The 27,914-nt window shown below is 45.6% G+C and overlaps 1 protein-coding gene across 1 annotated transcript in view; it reads left to right on the plus strand.

The window, feature by feature from the left end:
• Window positions 1-21,135, plus strand: part of LOC118001860 (synaptojanin-2-like) — a 98,696-nt gene extending 77,561 nt beyond the window's left edge. The window contains exons 17-27 of the mRNA XM_034992043.1: window positions 1,738-1,894; window positions 2,864-2,981; window positions 6,836-7,054; window positions 7,174-7,252; window positions 7,796-7,964; window positions 8,400-8,573; window positions 10,932-11,066; window positions 12,712-12,824; window positions 14,063-14,171; window positions 15,978-16,129; window positions 17,578-21,135. Of these exons, the coding sequence (XP_034847934.1) occupies window positions 1,738-1,894; window positions 2,864-2,981; window positions 6,836-7,054; window positions 7,174-7,252; window positions 7,796-7,964; window positions 8,400-8,573; window positions 10,932-11,066; window positions 12,712-12,824; window positions 14,063-14,171; window positions 15,978-16,129; window positions 17,578-18,315 (2,163 nt within the window). The 3' untranslated portion in view covers window positions 18,316-21,135. The remainder of the gene's footprint in view (window positions 1-1,737; window positions 1,895-2,863; window positions 2,982-6,835; window positions 7,055-7,173; window positions 7,253-7,795; window positions 7,965-8,399; window positions 8,574-10,931; window positions 11,067-12,711; window positions 12,825-14,062; window positions 14,172-15,977; window positions 16,130-17,577) is intronic.
• The last annotated feature ends 6,779 nt before the right edge of the window (window positions 21,136-27,914 follow it).

The following is a 27,914-nucleotide window of genomic DNA, read 5'->3' on the forward strand; positions in this document are numbered from 1 at the left end:
CTCCGCTGGAGTCAGAGCTGCTTGGAAGGGCCGCGTGTCCGCATCAAGCGCAGCCCTGTGGGAGGCTGCTGAATGCTGACCACCCCGCCTGTACTCACAGGCCAGCCGTGTAGGGCCTGCCGCACTTATATGTACTCAGCCACCGAGTGACACTCCAAGTACTCTGTTTTCGGGAGATCTCTGTTTCTCAATGGTGAGCACACACACATTAGAACAATATTTGATATACTTTATATATCAACTGCTGTGGATAATCCTCCAGACCATCCTACAAATTAGGTATTATACCCATTTTATAGACAAGAAAACAGAGGCCCAGGTCAAATGAGTCCAAGGTCACACAGTCAGTACACAGAGCCATGATGCAGTCCACAACTGTCAAACTACAGAGTTCATGTTTATCCCCTACATGACCAATGTGCAGTTTGTTTTTTTTTTTTTAAAGATTTATTGATTTATTTTAGAGAGACAGAGCATGAGTGGGAGGAGGGGCAGAGGGAGAGGGAGAAAATCTCAAGCAGACTTCCCACTGAGCGTGGAGCCTGATACAGGGCTCCATCCCATGACCCCGAGATCATGACCTGAGCCAAAATCAAGAGTCAGATGCTCAACTGACTGAGCCACCCAGGCGCCCCCCCATATGCAGTTTTTTAGTGACTCCTTAGGCTATGATGTGATAGGAAAGATTCAAGTATGGGATCTGTCCTCAGTTCTTCAGGGGCACCCTGGCCAGCTTCCAGATGACCCAAAGTGTATCTTCTCCAACTAATACCGTCTGCTCATTTTGGTGCCTGTTAGCTTTGTAGCAGGTGGGGCTCAGATGACAGAAGCACAGCCCCGCTCCATTTACCTTTTGAAAATAATACAGCTGGTCCAGTGTGCAGAGCTGGGGGAGGTAAGGTCTTTCCTACAGCGAGATTCAGACATTCCTCGAGGTTTTCTGTTCACTCCCCGCTCAGCCCTGCCCCGGATTGCCAAAGGGTGTCCAGATGGAAAAGTAACCACACCATACCTCTCTAGAACAGGTTTTTCTTCCTTCCTCCTACCAGTATTGTCCACACCCTTCCACAGATGCACAGAGAGAAGTAGTGAGGTCTGTTCCAGGGTCTTCTCACGGCCCTGGGGCTGGATCCAGAGCTAAACAGAAACAGAATTTAGTTTCAGTTCTGTGCTTCTATTTACCCAACTTATTTAGTTAGCAGATATCAACGAAGGCCTTGTTAGGTACGGCCGGGCATTGCGCCAGGTCTGGCACTGAGCGGATGGGCACCTGGGATCCTCACCGCGAGGTGATACATTGGATACCCGAGGTGGGTGGGAGATCCTGGGGTGGTGTGTAAGTCAGTGGAATGAATAATCATCACTCTCTTGCTAACAAAATAGCACACACGTGTTCAGTTTTATTTTTTAATTTTTTTTTTAAGATTTTATTTATTTATTCATAAGAGACACAGAGAGAGGCAGAGGGAGAAGCAGGCTCCCCACTGAGCAGGGAGCCCGATGCAAGACTCGATCCCAGGACCAGGATCATGACCTGAGCCGAAGGCAGACGCTTAACCATCTGAGCCACGCAGGCACCCCACGTGTTCAGTTTTAAACATACTTACAACTATAATGTAGATTCTGTGTCTTTTTAGGAAGAGAGCACTCTGGAATGGGCTTTTCTGTTTTTTGTTTTTGCGTACGCTGTACAGAATCTAGGAGAGCTAAGGTGGTCTTGGTCTTTTCTCCCAATAGATTTTTAAAGACTTTCATGAAGGCGCCATTAATTTTGGACCTACCTACAAATATGACGTTGGCTCGGCCGCCTACGACACAAGTGACAAATGCCGCACCCCTGCCTGGACAGACAGGGTCCTGTGGTGGAGGAAGAGGCACTCTTTTGACAGGACAGGTGCGTGAGATGTGTGCGCGCTCAGAGCTGGTGGAGGGTGAACGATCAATAGCATAGAAGGCAAGTCAGTCACGTTTATTCAGCACAGCGCCCTTTGCTACATAAATAGCATCTCTCTTGATAACCCCAAACTACAGGAAAGCCATTCCAGTTGGTAGCCCCTAAGCTTTGGAAGTTGTGCTTTGGGGAGCCCCCCGGCTCTCCCTGCCCCCGCATCACGGCTGTGCCCCCCGCACACACACACACACCACGCCGTCTGCCTTCTGAGTGGACAGCAAGGAGAGAAGCCGCGCTCTTCCTCTCCAGTGACTCACCCTCTCACACACATGCACTTTATCCCGCGCATTTCGTTCAATCAAGCGCTGACCTGCTTAAAGCTCCAATTACACATCGAACGTGAGCCAGACACAGGAAAGAAGAGTTTTTTCTCAATTCATTGCCAAGTACGTTTTGAATTGTTAAGTGATGGCCAACTCGCAAGGCAGTTGATTTAGAGCGCCTAGAGGTAAAACAGCTCTGCTTTTCTGGCAAGATGGATGCAGAGATTTCAAAGCAGGGGATCCCGTCGTTCAGATCAGTCTTTGGACATCTGTGCTCATCCCCGGGGCACCAAGAGGCAGGCATACCGTGATGTCCTTAGCCGCGGCTTCGCCTACATAGGGGGCTGCAGACTTCCTGTGTTCCAGTGGGCCCTGGGATGGGAACCCCAACAGCTACGTCTGCAGTCCCACTCAGCTTGTCCACTGGGGAGGAAGTAGGCAGCACTGGGTCCTCTACGTAGATTATCTACCCTAGACCCCCCAGGCCAGCTCAGCAGGGTTTCCGGCCCAGCAGGTTAGAGCAGACGAGTCTGGGACAGGTGTGTCTGTGCCGTAGATCCCTGGTGTAGGCTTCCTCAGTCGGCATTCCCTTGTGTTGATACTGTTTTCTGTTGTATGTGGGTCTCTCGATTGGAATCCCTGTGAGTAGCTGGAGAGCTCAACCTTCTGGACAACGATGTCGAGGCTGAAACCACCGTCAGACATTCCTGGTCTCCTGGTGCCCTCAAGTATTACGGCCGAGCCGAACTACAAGCGTCTGATCACAGGTACGGCCCTCGCCGCCTTGGGCACCTTCTCCTGGGCTGCGGAAAGCGACATCTGTTTATCCCCGCAGAGAACGGACTTGCGGTCCCCCCCGGGATGCGTGTGTGCACGCGTGTGAAATACAGTAAAGAGCGAAGAGTAGTGTGACCAATAGCTTTGTCCCCACCACCAAGAATGAATCCGTGTTGGTATTGTAATTGCTCGTATCATAAATGACCTCATTTATGAAAATTGCAAAGATGCAGCCTGTAGTATTTTGCAGTTTAAATTCCCACAAATGATGTCATTGTGCACCTTGCTTTTTTGTCACTTCATGTCTTTGAGATACAATCACGTCGGCATTACAGACCTGGCTTATTGCCTTATAATTGCTGTCCAGTATTCCACTAAGTGTATCGATGGAATTTACCCATTTACCTACTGGTGACATTTTTTTCTAATATTTTATCATTACAAATGTGAAATGGTTTTTAAGTGTTGGATTCTGAGTTCTTAAATGCTCTGAGCTGTTGGTTTGGCCTGGCGTGTCTTGCATTATGGATGGAACACAGCAGCAGGGTCGGTCAGCTCGATGTGCGCTGGGACCAGCCGCAGAGGGAGATTAGTCTCGTGGAACATCTTTAAAGAGACAGAGGATGGCATTTGAGGGTGTGAATAGGAAGGGTTTGATCTTCCCATGGCTGCTACAAAACTAGCCTGTCAGTTTCAACTTCTACAAGGAAGGAAATTAGGAGAGAGAGTTGGTGGTCAAGAGCCGGTCAGCCAGTAGGTCTAAATCTTTAGATATTCTAAATTCTTAGGAAACCTGTTGTGGCAAATCCACACCTAGAAATGAACCTCGGGAAATCTCCAGTTATAGGACTTTCTATAGCAAAGTATCAGTTTGCTAGTTCAGGGAGTGTCTTTTTTTTTTTAGATTTTTTTTTTTTTTTTTTTAATTTATTTGAGAGAGAATGAGAGACAGAGAGCATGAGAGGGAGGAGGGTCAGAGGGAGAAGCAGACTCCCTGCTGAGCAGGGAGCCCGATGCGGGACTCGATCCCGGGACTCCAGGATCATGACCTGAGCCGAAGGCAGCCGCTTAACCGACTGAGCCACCTAGGCGCCCTAGTTCAGTGAGTGTCTTTAGAAGCAATTCATTTAACCTCTATTCACTGAAGGGCCTTGTATACCAGGCCCTGTCCCTGGCACAGTGAACAAAAGAGACAAGACCATACTCTCATGGAATTGTCTAATGAGGACAGACAGACAGTAAACAAATGTGAAAGGAAAAATAGTGACAAGACTCAGACAAAGGGTTGGTGCTCTTTTATACCCAGTGTTCAAGGAAGGCTTTTCGGATATGATGACCGTGGAGCCCCAGACCTGAAAGAAGTGAGAGTATGAGCCATAGGGGTGACAGGGGGAGAGCATTCCAGGGCAAGGCAGTGAACCTTCAGGGATCCAGAGAATCAAGGTGGAGTGGAAAGAGTAGAGGAGGTCATAGGAGCTGGGCAAGCAGTGCAGGCCATGTGGAACCCCGCGGGCCACAAGAACGTTGGGTTTGACTCAGGCTGAGGAGTGGCATTATCTGACGAGGTGTTGACAGAATCAGCCCAAGGGAGTCCAGTGGGGCCAGGGAAGAAGCTAGTGCAGTAAGCAAGGGCAGTGCCAGCCTTGGACCAGATGGTCACGGGTCCCCATGGCGAGAAACAGTTGGGTTCTTGATAGATTTTGAAAGTGGAGCCCACAGAATTGCCTGACAGATTGGATGGGGTTTTGGGGGGGAGCAGATTTGAGGAGGACCCCAGAGTTTGGCCTGAGCAGCCGGAAGGACGGAGTAACCTTCGCTCTACTGGGATGCTGGGAGCTGCAGATCTGGACATACTGGTTTGAGGTGTGTCTTAGACATTTGTGGATTTTTCCGATTACAGAAGCAGAGCCCCTCAGTTATTGACAGTTAGGGGAGACCTACGTCCACAAACAAACCCTCCGTAGTTCCACCCTCTGAGACAGGGTCTGCAGTGGTCTGTTAGGTGTCTTCTGCATTTTCCGTGTGCGTTAGAAGACTTTACACCAAAATGTTAACTTGTGTGCGGTGTGTGCTTGTGTGCAGACGCCCTTTCACGTACAGGTATGCGTGTGAGGACATTAGGATTATATTTTGCAGACTTATCATTTTGCTTTACTACATTCATATTTTTTATTTATTTATGTATGTATGTATGTATGTATGTATGTATTTTAAAGATTTTATTTATTTAGGAGAGAGAATGAGAGAGAGCACATGAGAGGGGGGAGGGTCAGAGGCAGAAGCAGGCTCCCCGCTGAGCAGGGAGCCGGATGCGGGACTCGATCCCAGGACTCCAGGATCATGACCTGAGCCGAAGGCAGTCGCCCAACCAACTGAGCCACCCAGGCGCCCCTACATTCATATTTTTAAATTAAACGTTTTATGTTGAGGTAATTCTAGATTGGCACGTGCGGTTGTAAGGAATAATACAGAGAGCTCGGGTACTCTTTCCCAGGCCCTGCAGTGGGGAGGTCCTGTCACTCTGTAGCACAGTGTCGCCACCAGGATAGCAGCCATGTCACTGTCAAGACACAGAACATCCCCTTCATCAGAGGGATGCCTCCCGGCGCCTTTTCACAGCCCTGCTCCCTAACCCCTGTCCACCACTGCTCTTCTCCTCCCTTTCCATAATTTCTTCATTCCAAGCATGTTACATAAATGGAATCAGAATGGGGCGGGGGGGACTGGCTTTTCCCCGCCAGCCTCATTCTCTGCAGATTCATGCAGGCGTCCCGCGTATCTGTAGCCCATTCGCATCCCTGCTGGGGGCGCTGCCCGCGAGCACCTGCACCTGCCCCCGCCTTCCTCAGCGAGGAGGCTTCTCTTAAGCGTGTGCGGTTTCTCCCAGAAGGTTTTCTGCCACTCACTTAGTGCATATCCCTGCATCAGATTTTTCTCCATCTTCTTTTTTTTTTTCTAGATGCAAAAAAACCCCCAAAAATCTAACAATGGCGATATAAGTTTGTGGGAGGAGCATACTGATTATCACTCACATCTCTTCATTTTTGCAGTGTTCCCTGGTTTTAAAGGTCACTGCCATATCATCTATTTTGTCTTCTGTTTTGTTTCCACTTAATACTGTATTATAAAAGTCTTCAAGAAGATTACATAATCTTCATAATAGAGGATTTCCTAAATTTTTGTAAAGAGAGTAAACCCACCCCTCTAGCACAGTGGCAATAAACGATTGCATTATTTCCTGCTGATCTGTTTTCCTGGGGATGTCAACTCGACTTCTCTGACATTATTCTTATTAATTGTGTAAAATATTATCATATGGCTGCACCATAACCTGTTTCCCTGTCATGGGACAGATAGACTGTTTCCCCTTCCCCCTTCCATCAACAGTGCTGTAATAATCATCCTGTGTATAAATCTTTGTGTGAATCTCTGGTCACTTTCTTAGAGTCCTAGAATTAAAATTAGTAGGTTAAAAGAGATGAACATTTTTGAGATTCTTAACAGCAATTGCCAAATAGCCCTCCAAAAAGCTTGAACCCCTAGCCAAGGGGGAATTCCCACTTCTCTCCATCCTTGGCAGTACTGACTAAAACCACATAGAAAAATCTCTGCTAATGGCTGGCACTGTTTTTTCTAAACCACTCTTAGGTGAGAATGCCAAGACAATGCTGAGATTGGGCAAAGATAGAATCTGAAAGCCTAGGACAGAACAGCCAGGTGCTGGCACTGGGCTGGGGCCACACCCGTGGGTCATCGATGTTCGCTCTTCACAGCGGAGCTCTGGGGGTTGGGATCTGCTCAGCCCCGTTACCCGTCACCTGTCTTCCCTCTGTGTCTAATGCAGACCCGTGCTGGCGATTGTGGAGGTGGAAGTTCAAGAAGTCGATGTGGGTGCTCGGGAGACGGTGTTTCGGGAAGTGTCCTCTTTCCAGGGCCCCCTGGATGCCACCGTCGTGGTCAACCTTCAGTCACCAACCTTAGAAGAGAAAAACGAGTTTCCTGAAGATGTGCGCACAGAACTCATGCAGACCCTGGGCAATTACGGGACCATCGTTCTTGTCAGGTAATTAGTGCCCCGGCTGGTGCGGGTCCCATGTGCGTGTTGGGTACATGGCCGGCCAGAATCCACGAGAGCTGCCGGATTGTTCTTGGCATTGACTTGGCCCATCTCATTCATTCCAGGATCAACCAAGGGCAGATGCTGGTGACTTTTGCAGACAGTCACTCGGCTCTCAGCGTCCTGGATGTGGATGGTATGAAGGTAAGTCGTGCTCGGTCACCCATGGAGCGGGGGGCTGCTTACTCCCCAGAGTCTTCTTGGGCACCACATGAGGGCAGGAACTAGCACCCTTCCTTCTGGTGTCTATTTCTGGTCCCCTCATTGAGGTCTCTAATGTCCAGCCCTGGCCACTTGCAGAATTTGGGGGGAAGAGCAAGTGTTAGAAAGTAGATCCCCCTGAGTCACTGGGTCTGTCTCAGCTCACACCTGCACATGGGAGGGCATTGCAGTCCTTCTCTTTAGACAGTGTATTTTGGACTATGCAGTGTACAAGGAGTTCCCATTTTGATAATATCCTGGTTTTACGTTCACATGGCATGAAAAGCTGGAGATGATAATTCAACTTTTATTTGGGTCAAACGTGAGCTCTGCTGATCTTGCCTGAGGTCTGGACCCTCAACTTTTCATGGCAAAACATGAAGATTGGCCTGCTGCTGATGCAGGAGTTTGAGCCAAATGCCCTTTGAAAGCATGGGGTTGGTTCTGAGGTCTGTACTCCTTCTCAGATGGCCACTGTGTCCTCAGGTGAAAGGCAGAGCCGTGAAGATCAGACCAAAGACCAAGGACTGGCTGAAGGGTTTGCAAGAGGAGATCATCCGAAAGCGGGATAGCATGGCCTCCATGTCTCCCACTGCCAATTCCTGTTTGCTGGAGGAAAACTTTGACTTCACAACTCTGGACTATGAGTCAGAGGGTGAGTAGCTTTGCAAGGACCTCTTGGTCATTGTGGCGAGGCCAGCAGGCAAGTTCCAGCAACCAGCATGAGATTTTCAAGACCCCTTCTCACACCTAAGGTGACGGGCGGTCCTTGGATCACAAGCACTATATTCTATGTGCTCGGTTTGGCACATCTAGGGGTGATGCATGAAGCAGTAAGACCTGGAGCTGTCTGAAATGACAGTGAGAACAGTGTTTTTGAGGCTGTCTGGGCTGTGGGCTCAGTCCGTGTCTCAGGCCTGAATGGAACTGGCGTCCTGTACCTGTTGACACGTGGGCGCCCCCAGGCTGCTGGAGGCTGGGCCGCAGGCATCCCGACGCCGAGCAGCAAGCCCGGATGGTGAAACAGACCCACTGCCCGAAGGCTGTGCCATTTACCCTCATTGTGCACTGTGACATTTCCTTCCCCCAGGGGATATTCTCGAAGATGATGAAGACTATTTGGTGGATGAACTAAGTCAGCCTGTGGTCTCAGATGGCGAGATGGGCGGGGACAGCCTCTCCGAAGCCCCCAGCTCCACAGCAGCGGTGCCTGTCAGCAAGTCACCTGCACTCACTAAAAAGAAGCAGCACCCGACCTACAAAGGTAGCTTGGCCCTTCCTTTTCTAAAGAGCCTCTGGCATCCGATCTGCTTTCTCTCCGCACCAGGGCATTGCATGAGGCCACCAGTTAAGTGCTCCCAGCCCACGCTAGGGCTGAAACCACAAGTCCTAGCAAGTGGGTGGAAACCGGGCTCTGGGCCCGTATCCAGCTACCACCACACTGATTTTCTATGTGCTTTTTATTTATTTATTTTTACCACTGGTACCGTTACAGCTTACCAGATCCGTGGTAATCCCTGCTTCTTCAGTATGTTTAAATGGCCACAGCCCTGAATTGGTTTTACATTTGTAATTCTGTTTTTCTTCTCCACAATGTATATTTCAATCCCGTAAGAGACATACTTATTTTTTTATTGAAATATAATTGACATACAACGTTATATTGGTTTCAGGTGTACAACTTAGTGAACCTGTAATTCTATACATTACGCAGTGCTTGTGGTTACCATGTGTCACCATATAATGTTGAAACAGTATTATTGACTGTATTCCTATGCTATACTTTTCATCCCTGTGACTGATTTTAAACTGTAAGTTTGTATCTCTTAATCTCCTTCACCTATCTCCCCCTCCCCCCCTGGGGAGTCAACAACCAGTCCTCTGTATGTATGAGTCTGTTTCTGGGTTTGGGTTTTTTTTTTGGCTGTTGTTTGTTTTGTTTTTTAGGTTCCACATGTACGTGAAATCATACTTGTCTTTCTATGTCTAATGTATTTCACTTAGCACACCGTCTGGGTCCATCCAGTATCTATGTCCTCAGTGCTGGGGTCTGGTTACATTCCTATAACATGTTATTACACAGTAATATGATACATTAGCATCATTCTATCATTGAGACTTAAGCAAAGAGGGACTCAAAGTCCCGCAGATTAAACTGCAAAGCCCTAGGTTATATGGTGTAATGGCCCTTTTGAATAAGTTTTAAAGCCCGCTGGCCTTTCATGGGCTGGAAATTAGGGTCGTTTGTGCCCCAGCCCCAGACTCTCCCACAGCCACAAGTGGATTCCCAGTGCCGCTCGCTGTGCCTTCCCCATTGGAGGAAAGCTCTTGTCTGGTAGGTTCGGCAGCTTAGCATGTGTCAGGCCCCTTTGAGCTGCAGCTGAGAATACAGAACGGGGTGAAAGTGAATTGAGATGCTTCCCAGGGAAGGTAACTTGCCGGGAGAGGTGCAGACACCCCCAAGCCCCTTTGTGCCATGGTCCCAAAGGTGGTTAGTAGCCTGGCTGCATTGAGCCATCAGGAGCTCTTAAATGTACAGTTGCTGATCCCCATCATGGAGATGTGGGTTTGGCAGGGGTGGGCTGGGACCCTGAAAATCTGGTATTTCATGAAGCTCCCCAGGTGACTGAGATGCATGGCTGGGTTTGGGGACCATTGCCCAATCGAGGTGGTTCTGTGCACTGCACATCCAGAGGGCTCCTGCCCTGAGTGGAAGTGGCTGAAGGGGCATGCTCTTCAGATAGCAGGCAGTCCTTTTCTGCAGAAGTGGCCATCATTCAGGAAGCCTCTCGAGGGGAGGGCACATATGTGCACCAAGACCTCTTGGAGTGAAAAATTAGTAGAGGGGCATGGGGCTATGTGGGCAACCTTGCCACCTGGCAGGTGTCGAGAAGGCATGTCCTTGATGCTGTGGGGGTTCAGGCATTCCCATTAGAAGGAGAAGCCCTGCCTCTTCCCAGCTCCAACCTCAAAAATACATGGGTTTGAGCTGTTGGAAATGTGAGGGGTGGAGCGTCTGAGCCAAAAATCGGGCTATGCTGTAGTGTGGGAGAGAAGACCTGCAATTTCCCTGAACTTATGTGTAATAAGTGTATATGTAATAAAATCAAAGCAGTCACGTCCTCACGCCCCTCCGAGCCTTAGAAGGTATTTGCAGGACAAGTCAGGAGGTCGATCACCTGTGAAGTAGCTGGCAATGGGTGACGATGGGCAGGGACGCCCCATACCAGGAGCTTGCCCCCAGATGGCAGGCTACCCTGTGGGCAGAGACAGAGAATATTCTCAGCTTCCAAAACCACAGTCCTGTGTTAGAGTGAGGAATTCAAACTGAGGGGCTCTGGTCTTCAAGTGTCTCCTCTACTCTGTGTGAGTCTCCTTCATTATTTTAGAAGGAGACACCCCTACCCTTGGAAAAATTTCCATGTCTCTCATGTCTGGACTGGAAGCCTTGTCCACAGTTCATCTCCTGTTCCAAGCAGGCAGTGGGTGCCCCACTCCCGCCCTCCCATGCCAGCAGAGAGGGGCCCCCTGCCCTGCGGGGGGCCCTTCTGCAGTTGGTTCTGCGCAGACCCGAGTCCGGGCCCTGCCTCACGCCTCACTCGCGTTCCACCATGTCCTCCAGATGATGCTGAGCTGGTGGCGCTAAAGCAGGAGCCGGAAGCAGTTGGAGATTTCCGGCACCGTTCTCCAAGCAGGTCTCTGTCGGTTCCCACTAGGCCTCGGCCACCTCACCCACCGCAGAGACCCCCCCCTCCAAGTAAGACTTTGTTGCTTTCGGCTTCCACCATGCCTGCTGGGAATAACCCCTATTTCCTGCTACTCAACACCTGCCTCTGAGTCGCTGCTGCCTCGCTGGGTCCCCAGCACCTTCCCCTCCTCAGGCTCCTTTTTGTGTCGATCCCAGAGATGGTTGTGTTTCTCACAGCAAACTACGTGATTCTTGTACACAGCTGTTCGCCTTCCCGTAGCCGTGGTTTGCGTTAAGGGGCTTTCTGTTGGAGATGGTAGAGAATGGAAAATGGAGGGGGCCGCCAAGCAAAGACCTTCTAGCACCTTCCTCCCCAGCCCCGCAGAAGTGGCCTTCTGTCCGTGCCTGCTTCCCCCCTCCCTGTTTCCCAGGGCTCCAGGAAGCCCCGATACCCGGCCCTCCAGGCATCCTGGCTTCTGCGGGCCCACACCTGCTGCCCCTGGCGTCCGGCCACCTGAGGATGGGCCCTTCCCGGCCCGGCCCCGCGGACGGCACTCTTCATCCTGTCTCCTCCAGAGCGGTCCTTGGCCCCTCAAGCTTCCCTTAAGGACCTGAAAAGACATTGGTGACGGGCTTTTGAGCACTTTCTGTTTTACCTCTACTGTTTACTTCTTTCCCCCCACCCCGAAAGTGTGACAGTCAGAGATTTTCCCTCAGGCTTTACTTTCCCATTGGGTTCATCTTGGCTTACGTCACATTAGTAATCGATGGCAAGCTGGAAGCACGTGACTTTTTAAGCATGTTCTTTCCTTTTCTGAGTTAACACTCAGAGATTAAAATACTAAATAAGTAAAAAGTAAAATTTATATCGTATTGTGAAAATTTACAAAAATAGATACATATAAAAAAATAAAATTTTAAAATGCACTTGATAGTCTACAAGTAACAACTGTCAACCACAAGACTTCTAGCCTTTTTCTGATTATGTACATCTATACCTACATGTGGTTATTTATTTATTTTTTACAAAACTGGTATCCACTCTGCTTGGTCCTTTGTCTTTCATCTAATGTCTGTGTCTTTAAATGTTCTTTTTTTTTTTTTTTTAAAGATTTATTTATTTATTTTTAGAGAGAGACCAAGCTCATGCCAGTGTCAGGGGAGGGGCAGAGGGAGAGAGGGTCCCAAGCAGACTCTGCACTAAGCACAGAGCCTGAGCGGGGCTCGATCTCACAACCCTGAGATCACGACCCGAGCCAAAAGCAAGAGTCGGACATTCACCAACTGCGCCACCCAGGTGCCCCTGCATGTTCTAAAATGTGATTTCCTAATGACTGTGTCATTTAATATCATTTATTCCCCTGCTTTGGGATTTTTTAGATTTTGCCCACAAGCCATTTTTAAAATGGGGTCCTAATAACAGTAGTGTATTTTAAACCACTCCAAAATACATTGACTTTTATATCAGATTTTTGACCCCCCCCAGGATGTTAGATAAAATTTGCATTCAAATAATACTTATCTAGGGAATAGGCACAAACTGAGAATCAAAAGAGAAATTTAATACCGACCCTGTGGATGCCCACCTGCCCCACACAGGCTGAGACCCTAACCGTGTCCGTGGTTGGACTGGCTCTCGGCTGGCTGGGAATTGGCCTCAGAGCAGCTGGTGACTTCACTAAGATTGAGACTCTGCCCTCGTTGGTTTTCACAGCTGGTTTAGTGGTGAAAAAGTCGGCGTCGGACGTGTCCATCTCCTCCGGCACCCACGGGCAGTACTCGATTTTGCAGACGGCAAAACTTCTGCCGGGGGCACCCCAGCAGGCGGTGAGTTCTTCTGTGTTTGGTTCAAAGCAAAATGGGCCAGCATTTCAAACCCAAGGGATCTGCCCCATGGTCCATATTCGGCCCCTAAGATCCTGTGGGATTGCCTCTTCTCAGTGAACACATATACCTACATCTCTTTACCCTCTGCCCGCCCACCAGCGCGCTCCCAAACCCAGAACTCAGGAGCAGATCTGTTACAGGGTTTCTGCATGGTTGTACAGAGTGTTAGAGAGAAAATCTTACTTGATGAAAAATCCCACGTGTCCCTGTGTGGTGGAACTGTTAGTTTCCAGACTCCTCTGCTTCTCTCCTTTCTGAGGATTGCCGTTGACCTTGGTGTACAGAGCAGTGCTCGATAAAAGGCAAAATAGGAGAAATTCAGATCAGTTGTCTTGAGAGAAGAGGCTAAGAAGAAGGGGGGTAATAGGGCCTAAATAGTGCAGTAGGGGAACACTAGTAATAACCACAGTGAGGGAGGATTGTAGAGGCGGAAACTTCCAGAGGATGGCAGTGAGCTGCTCAGGACGACAGGAGGTGACGGTCAGTGGCATGGAGGTGAGGGAGGTGAAGCCGGGGTGCTGGGTGGAGGCGAGCTGTCCCAGGAGGCTGGACAGATATCACGTGTGATAGCAGGAAGAGGGAATGACTGGGCCTCAGTAGTTGACAACAGTGAAGGCAGGTAATCAGTGGTAACCCAGAGGTTTGGGTTAAGAGGGAGAAAGGTGAAGAGGTAGAAAAAGTTACTTTCGAGAAAAGAGTGGAAGGTGTTTTAATAACTTTGCTGAGCTGTGGGAGAAGTGGCTTCTGATGGTGCTTTCTGGCTTTTACCTGGTTAATTAAATAGATAGTGGTATATCCACAATGCAAAGACCTGTAACCAGCCAGTTTGGGAGAGGAGGCTTGCAAAGACCTTGTAACCAGCCAGTTTGGGAGAGGAGGCTTGCAAAGACCTGTAACTACCCAGTTTGGGAGAGGAGGCTTGCAAAGACCTGTAATCACCCAGTTTGGGAGAGGAGGCTTGTCAGCTCTGAATTATTGCATTCCTCTTCTTGGTATGAGAGTACTTCCGGGAGGAGGCTTGAGGGATGCAGTCTACATTGGAGTTTGTGTTTAACTCCTGTCTGATGGAGCCCCGTGCCCCTCACCCCTGCAGATTGATCAGTAGGCAGTAAGCGGACCAGGCGAGCCTGTTTTCCTGCCTCTGTTAATATGCTTTTCTTCTTGTTTCTCTCCTGAAGCCCAAAGCCAGGATGGGGATAAGTAAACCCTACAATGTCAAGCAGATCAAAACTACCAATGCTCAGGAGGCAGAAGCAGCCATCCGGTGTCTCCTGGAAGCCAGAGGAGGTGAGTGTTCTCCTGGGGCTCTCCTTCTGGTCTTTTATGCATCTTCCTACTAGAAGTGGTCTGGAAGAGAAAGTAACTTTTTTTTTCTTCCCCCCTGGAGGGGGTATTAAATTGGAAGCACCCTTTAGCAACATTTTATAAAATTCCACTACAAATGTTATTATCCATTTAAAATTATATATTTAAAATTCACTAAGAATATAGAAATAACCCCAGGATTATTAAGAAGCACTTTAAGGGAGAGACTGAAATAAACAAAAATGGATTTTAGAAAAGGATAATGCTCCAGGCACTAACTCATTCTGCCAGCTCCATAACAAGAGGTAATTTGGGACCCATCCCTATTTCAGGCACAAAACCTTCTTTTTAAATCACCAGCAAGTATAGATTCTTTACTGTCAGGCGGGGACCTCTCCCCCACTCTACTGCCGGTTAATTTTTTGTTGCTGTTACTTCACCTAACCCATGTTAATCATATTAATCATAATCACATTCAAAATTGCTGATACTAATATTTTTGAGGGTTGTTGTTGTTGTTGTTTTGATTGTGTACAAATATCTCTTTTAGAAAGGAGAGCTCATGCCCTCTGAAAAGCCATAGCCAATCACAACTGTCTATTTGCTTTTAGGCAGGATATGTAACTTATTTGGAATTCCAAGTAACATTGAAGGAGGGCACGAATTAAGAGGTCGAGAAACACTGTTGTAGGATAACACTATCATGAGTGGTTTCTTTATTTATTAACAAAAAATAATACAATTGTATGGATGTTAACCACCCACGTGACCACCAACTGATGAATGGATAAAAGGTAGTGTAACAACTATATAGCGGAATATTATTCAGCTATAAAAAAAGAATGTATTCATATATATGCTTTATCATGGGTGAATCTTGACCATATTATGCTGAGTAAAAGCTAAACAAAAAAGGTTATATATTGTATGATTCCTTTTATTTATTTATTTGAGAGCATCCGTGGGGTGGGGAGAGGGGAGACAGAGAGTCTTAGGCAGGCTCCATGCCCAGTGAGGAGCCCAGCGCGGAGCTTGACCTCACAACCCTGAGGTCATGACCTGAGCCAAAATCAAGAGTCGGATGCTCAACTGACTGAGCCACTCAGGCACCCTGTACGATTCCATTTATACGAAATGTCCAGAATAGGCAAATCTATACAGAGAGAAAGTTACTAGTAGTTTCCAGGGGTCGGGGGGAGGAGGGAATGGAGGGGCGACTGCTAATGGGGGACAGGGTTCCTTTTTGTGGTGATGAGGATGTTCTGGAATCAGATAGTGGTGACGGTTCGTACAACTCCGGGAGTATACTAAAAAACCCCTGAATTGTATCCTTAAAAAGGGTGACTTTCATGGCATGTGAATTATATCTCAATAAAGCTACTTTTTAAGTGTTCTGTGAATGTAGAGGTTAGGAAAGGTTTGAGATCTGAAATCTCCCGGGGATCCCAGCCTAACATTTTCTTGGTCATGAGCCCTGCTGAGATTTTGAGACGTTTCGGATTGCCTCCCCAGAGAAATGCACACAGACATAAAACTTTGCATATAATGTCTGGGCCTCAGTGATCCCCCATGAAGACCATCCCTGTTGAGACGGTGAACATGAGAAGCTGGGAGCTAAACCTAGCTGGTTGGTCCTGACAGCCCTTAGAGATTTTTTTGTTTTTAGAAAAAAGGAAATACGTTGCCTTAGCAAATTACTCTTAGGGTGTGAACTGCCTACAGATTAAGTCATGCAGCGAATCACCCTGTCCTGTCCACTTCAGCCGTCCGTACACCTGTGTGTTTCAGGTGCCCCAGGAGATGCCCTAACTGCCACATCCCTGAGGGACCCAGGGCCTTCCAAACCAGAGCCCACGGCAGGGGTGGCCCCGCTCCTGCCCCGGCGGCCTGCGCCCAGAGTCCCCACCATCAAGAAGCCAACCTTGCGGAGGACAGGAAAGGTAAGAAGCTGTAGCAGAGCCTCTTACTGCCAAGGGGCTCCAGGGTCTGGACTCCCGTCCTTGGGGACGCTGCTTGACCACCGCTTCCCTCCTTCACACGCCCGCGTGTCCTTGGCTCTTGCTGAGCAGAAAAACCAGGAGTCTCTCGCGGCGATGGAACAGCTGGGAGGTATCAGGCCTCTGGAGTGTTCTAGTGGAGCCCCCAAACGAAGCCCTTGTGGGATACTTTTTTCCTGTTTGTGTGTCTCCGTATCATGTGCACGAGGTTGCACGGGTACAGATTTTTATTTGCCGGTCGGTGGATTTGCAGTGGGGTCGCGCTCTGCGCGGCCTCTGATACCGGGGCCTGGACACCTTCTCTTGCCACTTTTCTTGCAGATTGTGTTTTGCTCTCGCTCTCAAGCTTCTCAGCCTTGCTTGCTGCTTCAGAGACATGAGTTTGTCAGGACAGTGGCAGCCCAAAGACTGGCACCTCTAGAGACATCTGGATCTTCCGTTTGATCTCGGTGTTCTAGTAACGGGACCCTCGGTAATCCGTTGGCTGGCCGTTCCCGAGTGACTGCCGCTTTCCACCCGTGGCGCGTGTGCAGTGTGGCTTTGGCGCTTGCTCTGTGTTCTCCGCATTGGTCTGCCCCACATTCGCACCTCGCGTCTGTCCATCTGCCCTGCCCCCTTACAAAGCAGACCTCTTTCCTCCTCCTCTTCCCTGTGCCTGCTCCGTCTTTTCTTTTAAAAGCCAGGGCAGAAGTGGGTCATTTTCCCAGGCCGCCGCGCAGGAGTGACAATAAAAGGCTGGTGGAGAAGGATTGTTTCTGCGGTTTGTTTTCTAAAGAATCAGAGGAAATGCTGATGCTTTACGATACGAACAGCTCCTTCCATGCGAAAGCTCCCTTTTGTACCGTGCAGTTGTTTTGTGATGGTTTTGAGTCAGAACCGAGGAAGTGATGCTCCTGTGTGAAATGTGCCGTCTACTGTAGTTAAATTGATCAAAGATTTAAGGAGCAAGCCGATCCATTAGCCCTTCAGTTAGCTTACTGCCCTCACATAAGTTCCATCCGCCTTGCATGGTACACGCTGAATTGTCCAAGCGGTGGCCTCAGAGAAGATAGTTTCCAGAGGTTCGCTTTTAATAAAGGAAGAGCATGACCCCATTTCCTAAGGTAACAAGGGAAAAACTAGTTTCAGAATATTCACCGTGTGGCCCTGGTTTTCAAGTTTCCACTCCTATGTCGTTGGACCTGCTGGTACTTGACAGATGTGTGTTCCCCCTGCGCTCTCTTGTACCTGGTCACACTTCAGCATCCCAGACATTCTCAGATCTCGAATTTGCTAGAATGTCCGCTTAGCCCCATCTCTGCTCCCCCTGCTGACACCGTCTGGGTGCTGACCCCCGCGCCCCCAGTGCTGGCTTCTGACTGACTTACACTCTTGGTCCTGCCTTTCCTCAGCCTGAGTCACCGGAAGACCAGTTTGGGCAACAGACGGTCCATTTTACGGTCGGGCCCCCAGAGACAAGCCTTGAACCCCCCCCTCTAGCAGCCGTCCCTCCTGTTCCCAAACCGAGAACACTTCAGCCTGGGAAGGGTACCGAGAGGAAGCCGAGCGGGGGGCCGCCAGCCCCAGACGATGCCCCTCCCGTGGCCACCCCACCGTCCCCGCTGGAGGTTCCGCCGCCCGCGCCCCAGGCGCCCCCGAGGAGGAAGAAGTCGGCCCCCGCCGCCTTCCACCTGCAGGTGCTGCAGAGTTGTGACAGCCCGTTCCTCGCGGTCCTCCCCTGCAGCGGCCCCAGCGACCGTCCCCCCGCACACCCACCCGACGGGGACGCTCTCCTTCCACAAGCCGCTGGCCTCGGCGCTTCCTACGCGGCGAGCCCCGCAACCCCCGGCGCCGAGCCGCCCAAGTCCGAGGCGGCCTCCCTTCTTGGTGATTTTCAGGATCCCTTCTGGAGCCTTCTCCACCACCCGAGCCTGTTGAAGAATGCCTGGCTCTCCAAGAGCTCCGACCCGCTGGACTCGGGGACCAGGGGCCTGGAAAGAGCACACACAGCCCCGCTGCAAGGCTCTGCCTCGACTGCCCAGGAGCTGCCGCCGGGGCGCGGGCCGAAGGACTTCGATCGCTGCGTGACCGGCAGTGACCAGGACAAGAGGACGGTGCTGCAGGTGTTTGACCCGCTGGCGAAAACATGAGTAGGAAGCGTGGACAGCGGCTCTCCTGCAGAAAGTGTGCCTTCTTCCCTCAGGCGTCCCTTCACAGGGAAAGCCCGGAGCCTTGGCCTCAGCCCCCCCACCCCCCCACCCTCACCCCTGCTAAGAGACCACTCTTTAAAGGCGCACTGAAAAAACATTTGGATTTCTGGCACTCGTGTGTACTTTACAGAAATTGTGTCTCTTATTCAATAAGATGATTATTCAGCCACCAAGATCGGTTTTAGTCCAGACTCGTGCATTGCAGTTTCCCCTCAGGGGTCTGAGAAACCTCTGGTTAGATTCGATGTGTGGATCTGAGGACAGGGAATCTAGCTGATAATGTCCGAGAAGTTCTTCCCTGGTTGGATTTTCCATGCTTGTTTGTTTTGTTTTGTTTTGTTTTTTTGTTTTCGATTTATGTGTGTCTGTGGTGTTTTTAAAATGTTGTTTGTACTTTACAGATTTGGGATAACTTTTTGGCGATCCACCTGGAGGTTGATGTATCAGCTGAAAGGTGGTTGGGACCATTAAGAGCTGTACCTGGCCTGCTGACCCCAGGTTAAAAAAAAAAAAAATCGGAGTTGAAAGTGGCCAACAGATCAACCAAATGACAAGACGACACATTCCCGTGAGCCCTTGTGTTTCTGTACACGTACAGGAACCTTGCTTGTGTGGGAGATGGTGTCATACGCTGTCTGGGCTCCGAGGCACATACTGTTAGCTTAGCCGGAGCTCAGGCTGGCTAGACTCCTCCCCGTACCGTGTCTTAGCTACCGCATGTCGCATGACGTGCTACAGTCTGGAGCCCTGGCGTACTAGTTAAACCAGTTTCTATACGCTGGCTCTTCCCTACTAAAGGAAGCCTCGTCGCTTCTTTCCCCCCTTGTGTTCCATGAGGAGGAAAAGCACAAACCGTGCAGACTCATGCTGGCACATAATATTGGGCCTCGTCGTGACGCTAGGAAGAACATTTCATTTAGCCTGGGCTGCCTGGCTGTGGTTTCGGGAAGGAAAGCACCACCTGTCCCTGTATATGAGACACCCCAGGGCAGCATTTGTGGCTTTGCTTATCTGTCTGTGTACTAGGTTTATGTTTTCGTCTGTACATTTATGACACCTTCTTGCCCTAGTCAGTCCTTTAGAAGGACATCACCAGACTGTTGTACATTTTAAGAATAATGTTGCAAGGCCTAGAATCCGTTTGGAGCAGATACCATATTTTTGCTAACAAGAAATTCACGGGTGAAAACTTAATGTGCCACATACCATATTTAGGAGTTTTTAATGTCCTAGAATCATACAGCAGTGACTCTGAACTATCCCTAATGTGACTGGAGAATTGGTTAGGATGGCACTAAATGCTAATGGTTAGGATGGCAGTAATCGTCCTGCCTAGGGGGATACCACTCTCTTTTCGCCTCTGGGATTTCAGAATGACTTCTCATTGCCACTATCCAGGTACCCTGCAGATTATTAAAATCTGGCACTCAACACAAAAACGAAACTACAACATTTATCGCATTTCATTTGAAAACTGGTAAAAGAAAAAGGTCTTAGTGACCCACAGGGATAAACAGGTAATATATGTAGTTGACCAGTCTTAAAAAGAAGGTGTTTCTGGCCTTAGCTGATTAGGACGCTTTCTGTAGAGTGTAAGTACTTTATATCCTGTTTACCTCTCTAACAAACATGAGTAAACAACGTAATTCTTGAAGAGTTCAGGGGAGAAAGAACACAAGATGGGTAAATGGCTTGGAGAAGTTAAATAATTTGCCAGGATTCACATTGCTACTAAGAGTACAATTGGGAATGGGATCAAAGATTTCCTCATTCAGATGTTCTTTCCTCTGTCACCTCTTTTTCCCACCAAAAAGGAGGTGAATTTGAAAGCAGATTATGTATAATGTAACAGTTGCTTGCAAAGCTGGAGATAGGCCTAATTTTCAGGTTTCTTTGTTCTAGATGCAAATGGCCAATAAATGGGACAGAGAACAGAATTTTAATGAAGAAAGGTGCTCATCACACAGGTAGCTCTTAAGGATCTGACATTAAGTATTCACACAGAATTGTGTTGACCTCAGGAGACAGGTCACGAGAAAAATTCTAAGTAGTTTAACGTGAAGAATCGAACAAATACTTGATCAGGGGTGTTCAAATCCGTGAACAACGTAGACTGGATTTTGAGGTGATCATATATAAGGCTCACACACCAGTGTTCTCTTTAAAAAGACAATTGGAATTGCCTTACTTAGTTTTTAGGGCTTTAAGAGACGGTAGGTTTCCTAGGTTAGCAGAGTTGGTTAAATATTCTGGACGAGCAACTGCGGCCTAGGGATTTCTCTTTGTGGGTTTTTTATTTCTGGTTTTTCTGTGCCCGACACAGGCCTTGAAGCGTCTTTTATTACTGCCCTGTAAGACAGTACAGTTCACCGCGAAGACTTTGAGGCACAGAACTTTACAATTCAACACTGTCTCTGTGACCCCAATTATATTCCCTTTTCCAACCTAATCTTCTCTGACTTATTGCCTATTTTTAAAATACGTTCCAGTAAATGACTGAAATTAGGACATCTGCTCAAGCAATTCCTGTAAAAGTTCTAAGTTGTTGAATTTCAAGATAGAATAGAATTCTCTGGATATGTAGAAGTACAAGCAAAGTAATACATTAAAACATTCGCTTTATAACGAAATAATTTTATCAGCTGCAAAAATTATTTATTGGGTGACTAGTAATTAAAACCCTGTAATGTTTATTTGAAGTGATAATTTGTACTGCAGTTGTAAAAAATGCCTATTAAATATTTTGTCTTTTTTTTTTAATTTGGTTTGTTTCTTTTTGGATATGGAAGAATGTTGGAATATCTTCTTTACGTTGCCTTCTATTCTGGGTGAAATGTGATTACTAGTTATTCCTCTGAGTTTGGGTTTTGTCTTTTTTATAAATGGTGTGAGGTAGGGGGGCCAACATCACCTTGCCGAGGGATAGTTACCCTATACCATTCATTAAATAACAAACTTGCTCTTGCTTCCTTGAATTAGGTTCCTTAAGGGGTTATTCAATTTTATTGGCACTTTCAAATAACATTAGGATTTATATAGCCTTTCTATTTTATTTTTTTCTGTTGATTTTTAAAACATTTTTCATTAACTTCAACTTTAATTTACATCTTTTTTCTTTAATTTTGTTCTTAATGTAATCTAGTGCTACTTTTAATTAAGAAATTATCTTTAGACTTTCTCACTTAACAGTAAAGATATTTAAAGTTAATATATTTTTCCCTGATTATAGCTTAACTGCACCCCACGCACTTTGGCATGAAATATTCTCCTTTTTGTGACTTTCTAGATTAATTTGCTTTTATCTTCTCTCTCATCCAAGGGAGACTAATTTTCCAATAGTTAAGGATTTGACATTTAAAAATTGTTTACTCCTATTTTTTTGGATTATGACCTAAGAATATGGCCTAGATAAACCTACTTTTTAAAAATTTATTAAGGTTTGATCTGTGGTCAAGTGCAGGATTGATTTTTGAAGTGTGTTCATCAATATAGAATAAAAAATTTTTTTTTAGTTGTAGGTTACAAAACCGTGTGTGAGAGAGAGAGAGAGATCAAGAGAGAGATTTGATGTATCCTCTATACCCCAAATGGAACAGGTCTTTTGTAAGGCAGATCTGGGGGGGGGGTGCGGGTAGAGGGTGGGTGCATAGTTCTCCAGTGCAATGGCCTCCCACCTCCTCCCATTTTCTTACTAAGATTCCTTGGGTTTTGTTGAATTAATGCTTCTCAGTTTAAGTCTTGTCAATCTCTAGACGTGTTGAATGATTGCCTTTACTAATTTTGACTAGTTTAATAGATGCCTCTCTGAGGGAGAGATTTCCCTCTGCTCCTCATCCTGCCATTCAGGACCTTCTGCCCCCCCCCCCCGCCCCAGGCAGTCTGTTCTGTGCCACTGGATTACTTGTCAATCTCTGTGCTGATACAACGTTGTCTTTTTTTTTTTTTTTAAGACTTTATTTATTTGACAGGGAACAGAAGCAGGGGGAGCTGGAGAGGGAGAAGCAGGCTCCCTGCTGAGCAGGGAGCCCCACGAGGCTCAATCCCAGGACTCTGAGAACATGACCTGAGCCAAAGGCAGACGCTTAACCACTGAGCCACCCAGGTGCCCCCCCCCTTTTTTTTTTGACTAATTTTTATTAAGTCTTAATTTTCTTTAACTTTGGTATCTGGTAAAACAAGCCCTCCTACCTCATTCTTTTTCTTAAAGAGAATCTTGTCTAGACTCTGAAATTGCATATAAATTTTAGAAGCAATTCATCAATTCCATTAAAAAAATAAAACCTATTGGAATTGTTTACTGGGAATGCATGGACTAGAATAGACATCTTTACAAGACTGACTCTTCAATCTAAGACCATAATATATTTCTTCATTTAAGGATTTCATCATTTCTCAAAGTTTTAAACATTATTTCTAAATATATGTGAAATCAGAGGGAATAGTTTGAACCCTCATACGTCCATCACCAAGATTTAATAGTAATTAACATTTTGCTATATTTGCTTTATATTTTTCCTTTAAAATATTTTAAAGGAAGGAATTCTGCTATCATGACATTTGACTTCTATACTAAATACTTCTAATATGTACCTCTAAATAACATTTTTATAACCTTTATACCATAACTATATCTAACAATTCTTACTTTAAAATTCATTTGCTATTTTTTGCTGGTATACTTAAATATGAGTTTTTTTGTGTATGGACTGTATCAGTCTTGTTAAACTCAAAATTCTAACAATATACTGTATTTCAGTGTACCTAATACACCATCCATATGCCGTATTATACCATACCATTATAAGATATGCCATATATATATATATATATATATATATATATACATACACTATAATTCTGAAGAAGGTGCTATGGCCTGAATGTTTGCATGCCACCCCTCCCCCAAATTCATATGTTGAAATCTTAACCCCAGAGATGATGATTAGGAGGTGAGGCCTTTGGGAGGTGCTTAGGTCATGAGGAAGGAGCCTTCACGAATGTGATTAGAGTTCTTATAAAAGAGACCTCACCGAGACCTCTTGCCCTCTCCACATGTGAGGACACAGCAAGACGGTGCCCGTTTATGAGCTAGGGAAAGGGCTTTCACCAGAACACACACGTTAGTGCCGTGATCGTGGACATCCAGACTCCAGAACTGTGAGAGAGAGATGTTTGTTGTTTAAAGCCACCCAGGCTGGTGTTTCGGTATGGCAGCCCAAACAGACTAAGACAGGCTCCCAACTTAATTATGACTCTTCATTTATTGTGAAATGCAGCCCAATTACAAAGATGTTAAAATAATTTTTAATGTGTCTTAAAATTTATAAAATATGGTCTCTGTAGATTGTCTTGGATTTCCTATGTAGACAAGCATATCCTCTGCAGACAAGTTTTGTTTCTTGCTTTCCCATCCCTTTACCTTTTACACCTTTGTCTTGCCCTACAGAGCTGGCTCGGACATTCAGTACAATGTTAAATAGAAGTGTTGGTAACAGACATTCTCCTCAAATGGAAAGTGTTAATATTTTTGCCGTTAAGTATGATGTCTATTGTTTTTTGTTCTCTAGACACCCTCTTAATTAGGCTAAGGAAATTCTTTTCGTGGATTGCTAAATTTATCCTTTTCATGAATAAATTTTATCATACATTTTTTACATGTATTGAAATGATTATGATTTTTCCCCTTTTTGTTCATTAACAGGGTGAATTACATTGATCAATTTTCCAGTGCTAAACAACCTTGCATTCTTGGTATAAATCCAACTTGGACAGATCGTATTGTCTTTTTTTTTTAAGATTTTGTTTATTTTAGAGAGAGAGACAGAGATAGCAATAGAGATAGAGCACAGGTTGGGAGGACAGGAAGAAAAGCAAGCTCCCTGCTGAGTGGGAGCCCAATGAGGGGCTCAGTCCCAGGACCCTGGGGTCATGACCTGAGTCGAAGGCAGATGCTTAAACAGCTGAGCCACGCAGGCGCCCCCAGATCATATTGTCTTTTAAACTATTACTGAATTTAGATTGTCAGTATTTTTGCTTAGGACTTTTGCAACAATATTCATAATTGAGATTCTCCTTTTTGTACTGTTTTGTGCTGTTCTTGGTATCAAAGTCACATACACTAACCTCAGACTCCCTCATGGGGAGTATGCTCTTTTCTATTAACTGGAAGAATTCAATACTGAAATTACTTTCTCCTTAAATTTTTGGTAGAGTTTACCAGTAAAGTCAATTTAGTCTATAGTTCCTTTGCAAGAAGCTTTTTTTAAATCACTGATCCTGTTTCTGTAATAGTCACAGGACTAGTTTCTACTTCACAGGCAAGTTCTCTACATCACAGATAAGTGGGGTAAGTTTATTTTTCTTGGAATTTTTTATTTCATCTAAAATTTTTAATAATATCGACCTAAAAGTATTCATTATACCCTCTTTTAATGTTTACATTATAGCAGTAACTCCTTTTCATTCTAATATTGGTAAATTATGCCTTTTTTTCTTAACTGGTCTCACTAGAGGTTTGTCAATTTTATTAGCCTTTTCAAAGAATCAAGTTTTTTTGAGACTATTTTATGTTTGTTTTCTATTTAATTTGTGTTCTTTTTAAATTCCTTCTATTTTTTATTTTATTGTTTATTTTTCTAATTGCTTGAGATCAGTGCTTAGCTCATTCAACCATTTGGTCAAATTTGAAAAGAATGTGTATTCTCTATCTCTTAGGTACAGTGCTCTGGAAAACATGTAGTTCAAATCTTGTATTCTCCTCCTCATTTTTTGGTCTGTTTGTTCTATCAGCCATATGTTAAAATCTCCCATGGTGTCTATTCTTGTAGTTTTCTCCATTTTTGCATTATATAATTTTAGGTTATATACTCACATTATATACAATTAAAATTTATTATTTTCCTGGTGAATTTAATCTTTTGTAACTATGAAATGACCCTCGTTTTCTCTAATAATTCTTGTCCTAAAGTATGTTTTATCTGATGTAGCTACATCATCTTCCTTTTAGTATTTGCATGACATGTCTTTTTCTGTCTTTTAAATTTTGAATCTCTCTGTGCTCTCGTGCTTCAGATGGGTCTATTATAAATGGCATATAATTGAATGTTGTTTTCTTATCTAGCCTGACATATTTATCTTTTAACTGGGATATTTAGTTCATTTACATTTAATGTAATAATTGCTGTATTTGGGTTTAAATTTTACCATGTTGTCTATACTTTCTCTTTGCACTATCTGTTCTTTGTTTCTTTTCACCTCCTTCCATGCCTTCTTTTGGATTTTTTTTTTTTAAGATTTATTTATTTATTTGAGAGAGCAAGAATGAGAGAGAGAGTACATGAGAGTGGGGAGGGTTAGAGGGAGAAGCAGGCTCCTCGCCGAGCAGGGAGCCCGATGCGGGACTTGATCCAGGGACTCCAGGATCATGACCTGAGCCGAAGGCAGTCGCCCAGCCAACTGAGCCACCCAGGCGCCCTTTCTTTTGGATTTTTAACATGCCTCTTTTTCTTCTAATTTTTATGTCCTTGTATCCCATTTTTGTTGATTACATTTTTATTGGTTATCTTAGAAATTACAACATGTGCCATTAAATTCTCCAAGTCTAATGTTAACCATTACTTGACCTTCCTCTTGAATAAGGCAGTGACCTTGGAACACTTCAACTCTGTATATACCATCCCAAATATAGTTGCTGTGTATTTTAATTTTATATATTTTAATACCCACTCAAGTCATTATTATTGTTTTGTACAATCAATTTTCATTTAGTTTATCCAAATAGGTGCCTTTTTTCTCGTTCTGCCTTTCTTCTTGAATCTCAGCACCTCTGGCTGAATCATTTATTTATCTTCTATCTGAAGTACATCCTTTAATATTTCCATTACTGAAAGTCAGTTGGTAGTAAACTGTTAATTTATATAAAATGTCCATTTCATCTTAATATTTTAAATGTCGGGCGCCTGGGTGGCTCAGTTGGTTAAGCGACTGCCTTCGGCTCAGGTCATGATCCTGGAGTCCCTGGATCGAGTCCCGCATCGGGCTCCCTGCTCGGCAGGGAGTCTGCTTCTCCCTGTGACCCTCCCCCCTCTCATGTGCTCTCTCTCATTCTCTCTCTCTCAAATAAATAAATAAAATCTTAAAAAAAATATTTTAAATGTCATCATTTTTACTGAATGTATAATTCTAGGGTGGGAGTGGTTTTCTTTGAGCACACTGACAGTACCATTGCAATGTCTTCAAGCTTCCATTGACTGATGACTAAGCAGCAATCTTAAGTGTTGTTCCTTAAAACTTTTTTCCTCTTGTCTTGGCTTTTCTGTGGCTTCACTGTGCATGTATAAATGTGGATTTATTTTTATTTGCTTTACTTTGGAGTTGTTGAACTTCTAGAATCTGAGGGTGGGTTGGTGTCTTTCATTAGTTCTGGGAACTTTTCCACCATTTTCTCTTCAAATACTACCTCTGGGACATTCTTTTTCTCCTTTCTTTTTGGGACTCTCATGAAACATATGATGGAATTTATCTTTTTATTTGACTATATCCTTAGCCTCTCTTCTGTATTTTCCATCTTCTTGTCTCTGTTGAATTCTTTTTTTTTTTTTTTTAATTTTTTTTTTTTTAAGATTTTATTTATTTGAGACAGAGAGAATGAGAGAGAGAGAGCACATGAGAGGGGGGAGGGTCAGAGGGAGAAGCAGGCTCCCTGCCGAGCAGGGAGCCCGATGTGGGACTCGATCCCGGGACTCCAGGATCATGACCTGAGCCGAAGGCAGTCGCTTAACCAACTGAGCCACCCAGGCGCCCTCTGTTGAATTCTGAATAATTTTTCTGACCTCTCTTCCAATTCACTAATTTTCTTTAGTTGTATCAAATGTAATTTCAACTTTCTTTTTTAGAAGCTGCTTTTGGTACTTTCTAAAATCTAAGTCACTATGTAGTTTCCTGTTATTTGGAAATTTTCAACCTTGTATTCTTAAAATAGTAAGCATCATTATTTTATCATCTATATCTGATAGTTCCAGTATCTCAAAACCTTTTGGAGGAGGGGATTTTTCTATTTGTTCCCATTTGTGGTATCTTATTTCCTTGTATGCCAATTATCTTTGTTTAGTGATTATGCCATTTGGAGAAGTATTTGTAGGAATAATTTAAGGGCTTCTGTGAATGTGTCTTCCTCCTTTCTCAGATGTCTGGGGACACTACCAGTATGGGATCCTCTGATTAAAATTGTTGGCTTGCGATTCCCTGGACTACTCGAGAGTCATGAACACAGGATGTTTACTTCCGGGTCACCCTTATTTCATATATATAGCCCTTTGCAGTCCCAGCTTAATGAATGTGTTGGGTTATCAGACTGCCTTGGCCAGTCTTTGACTTCTGTCCCCTTCACTTTGCAAATTTGCCAAAACCACAACTCAGTCTCTCAGTTGTTTGTTTTGGCTCTAGAAATCACCACAGAGTGGGCCCTTGCACAAAGATGCCCAGCTAAGCAGGGTAAGTGGGATCAAAAATATAACCCCACCCTATGTCACAAGCCATGT

Source organism: Mirounga leonina, unplaced genomic scaffold (assembly GCF_011800145.1).
Source record: "Mirounga leonina isolate KUSES-001 unplaced genomic scaffold, KU_Mleo_1.0 Mir_54, whole genome shotgun sequence".
NCBI classification, from domain to species: domain Eukaryota; kingdom Metazoa; phylum Chordata; class Mammalia; order Carnivora; family Phocidae; genus Mirounga; species Mirounga leonina.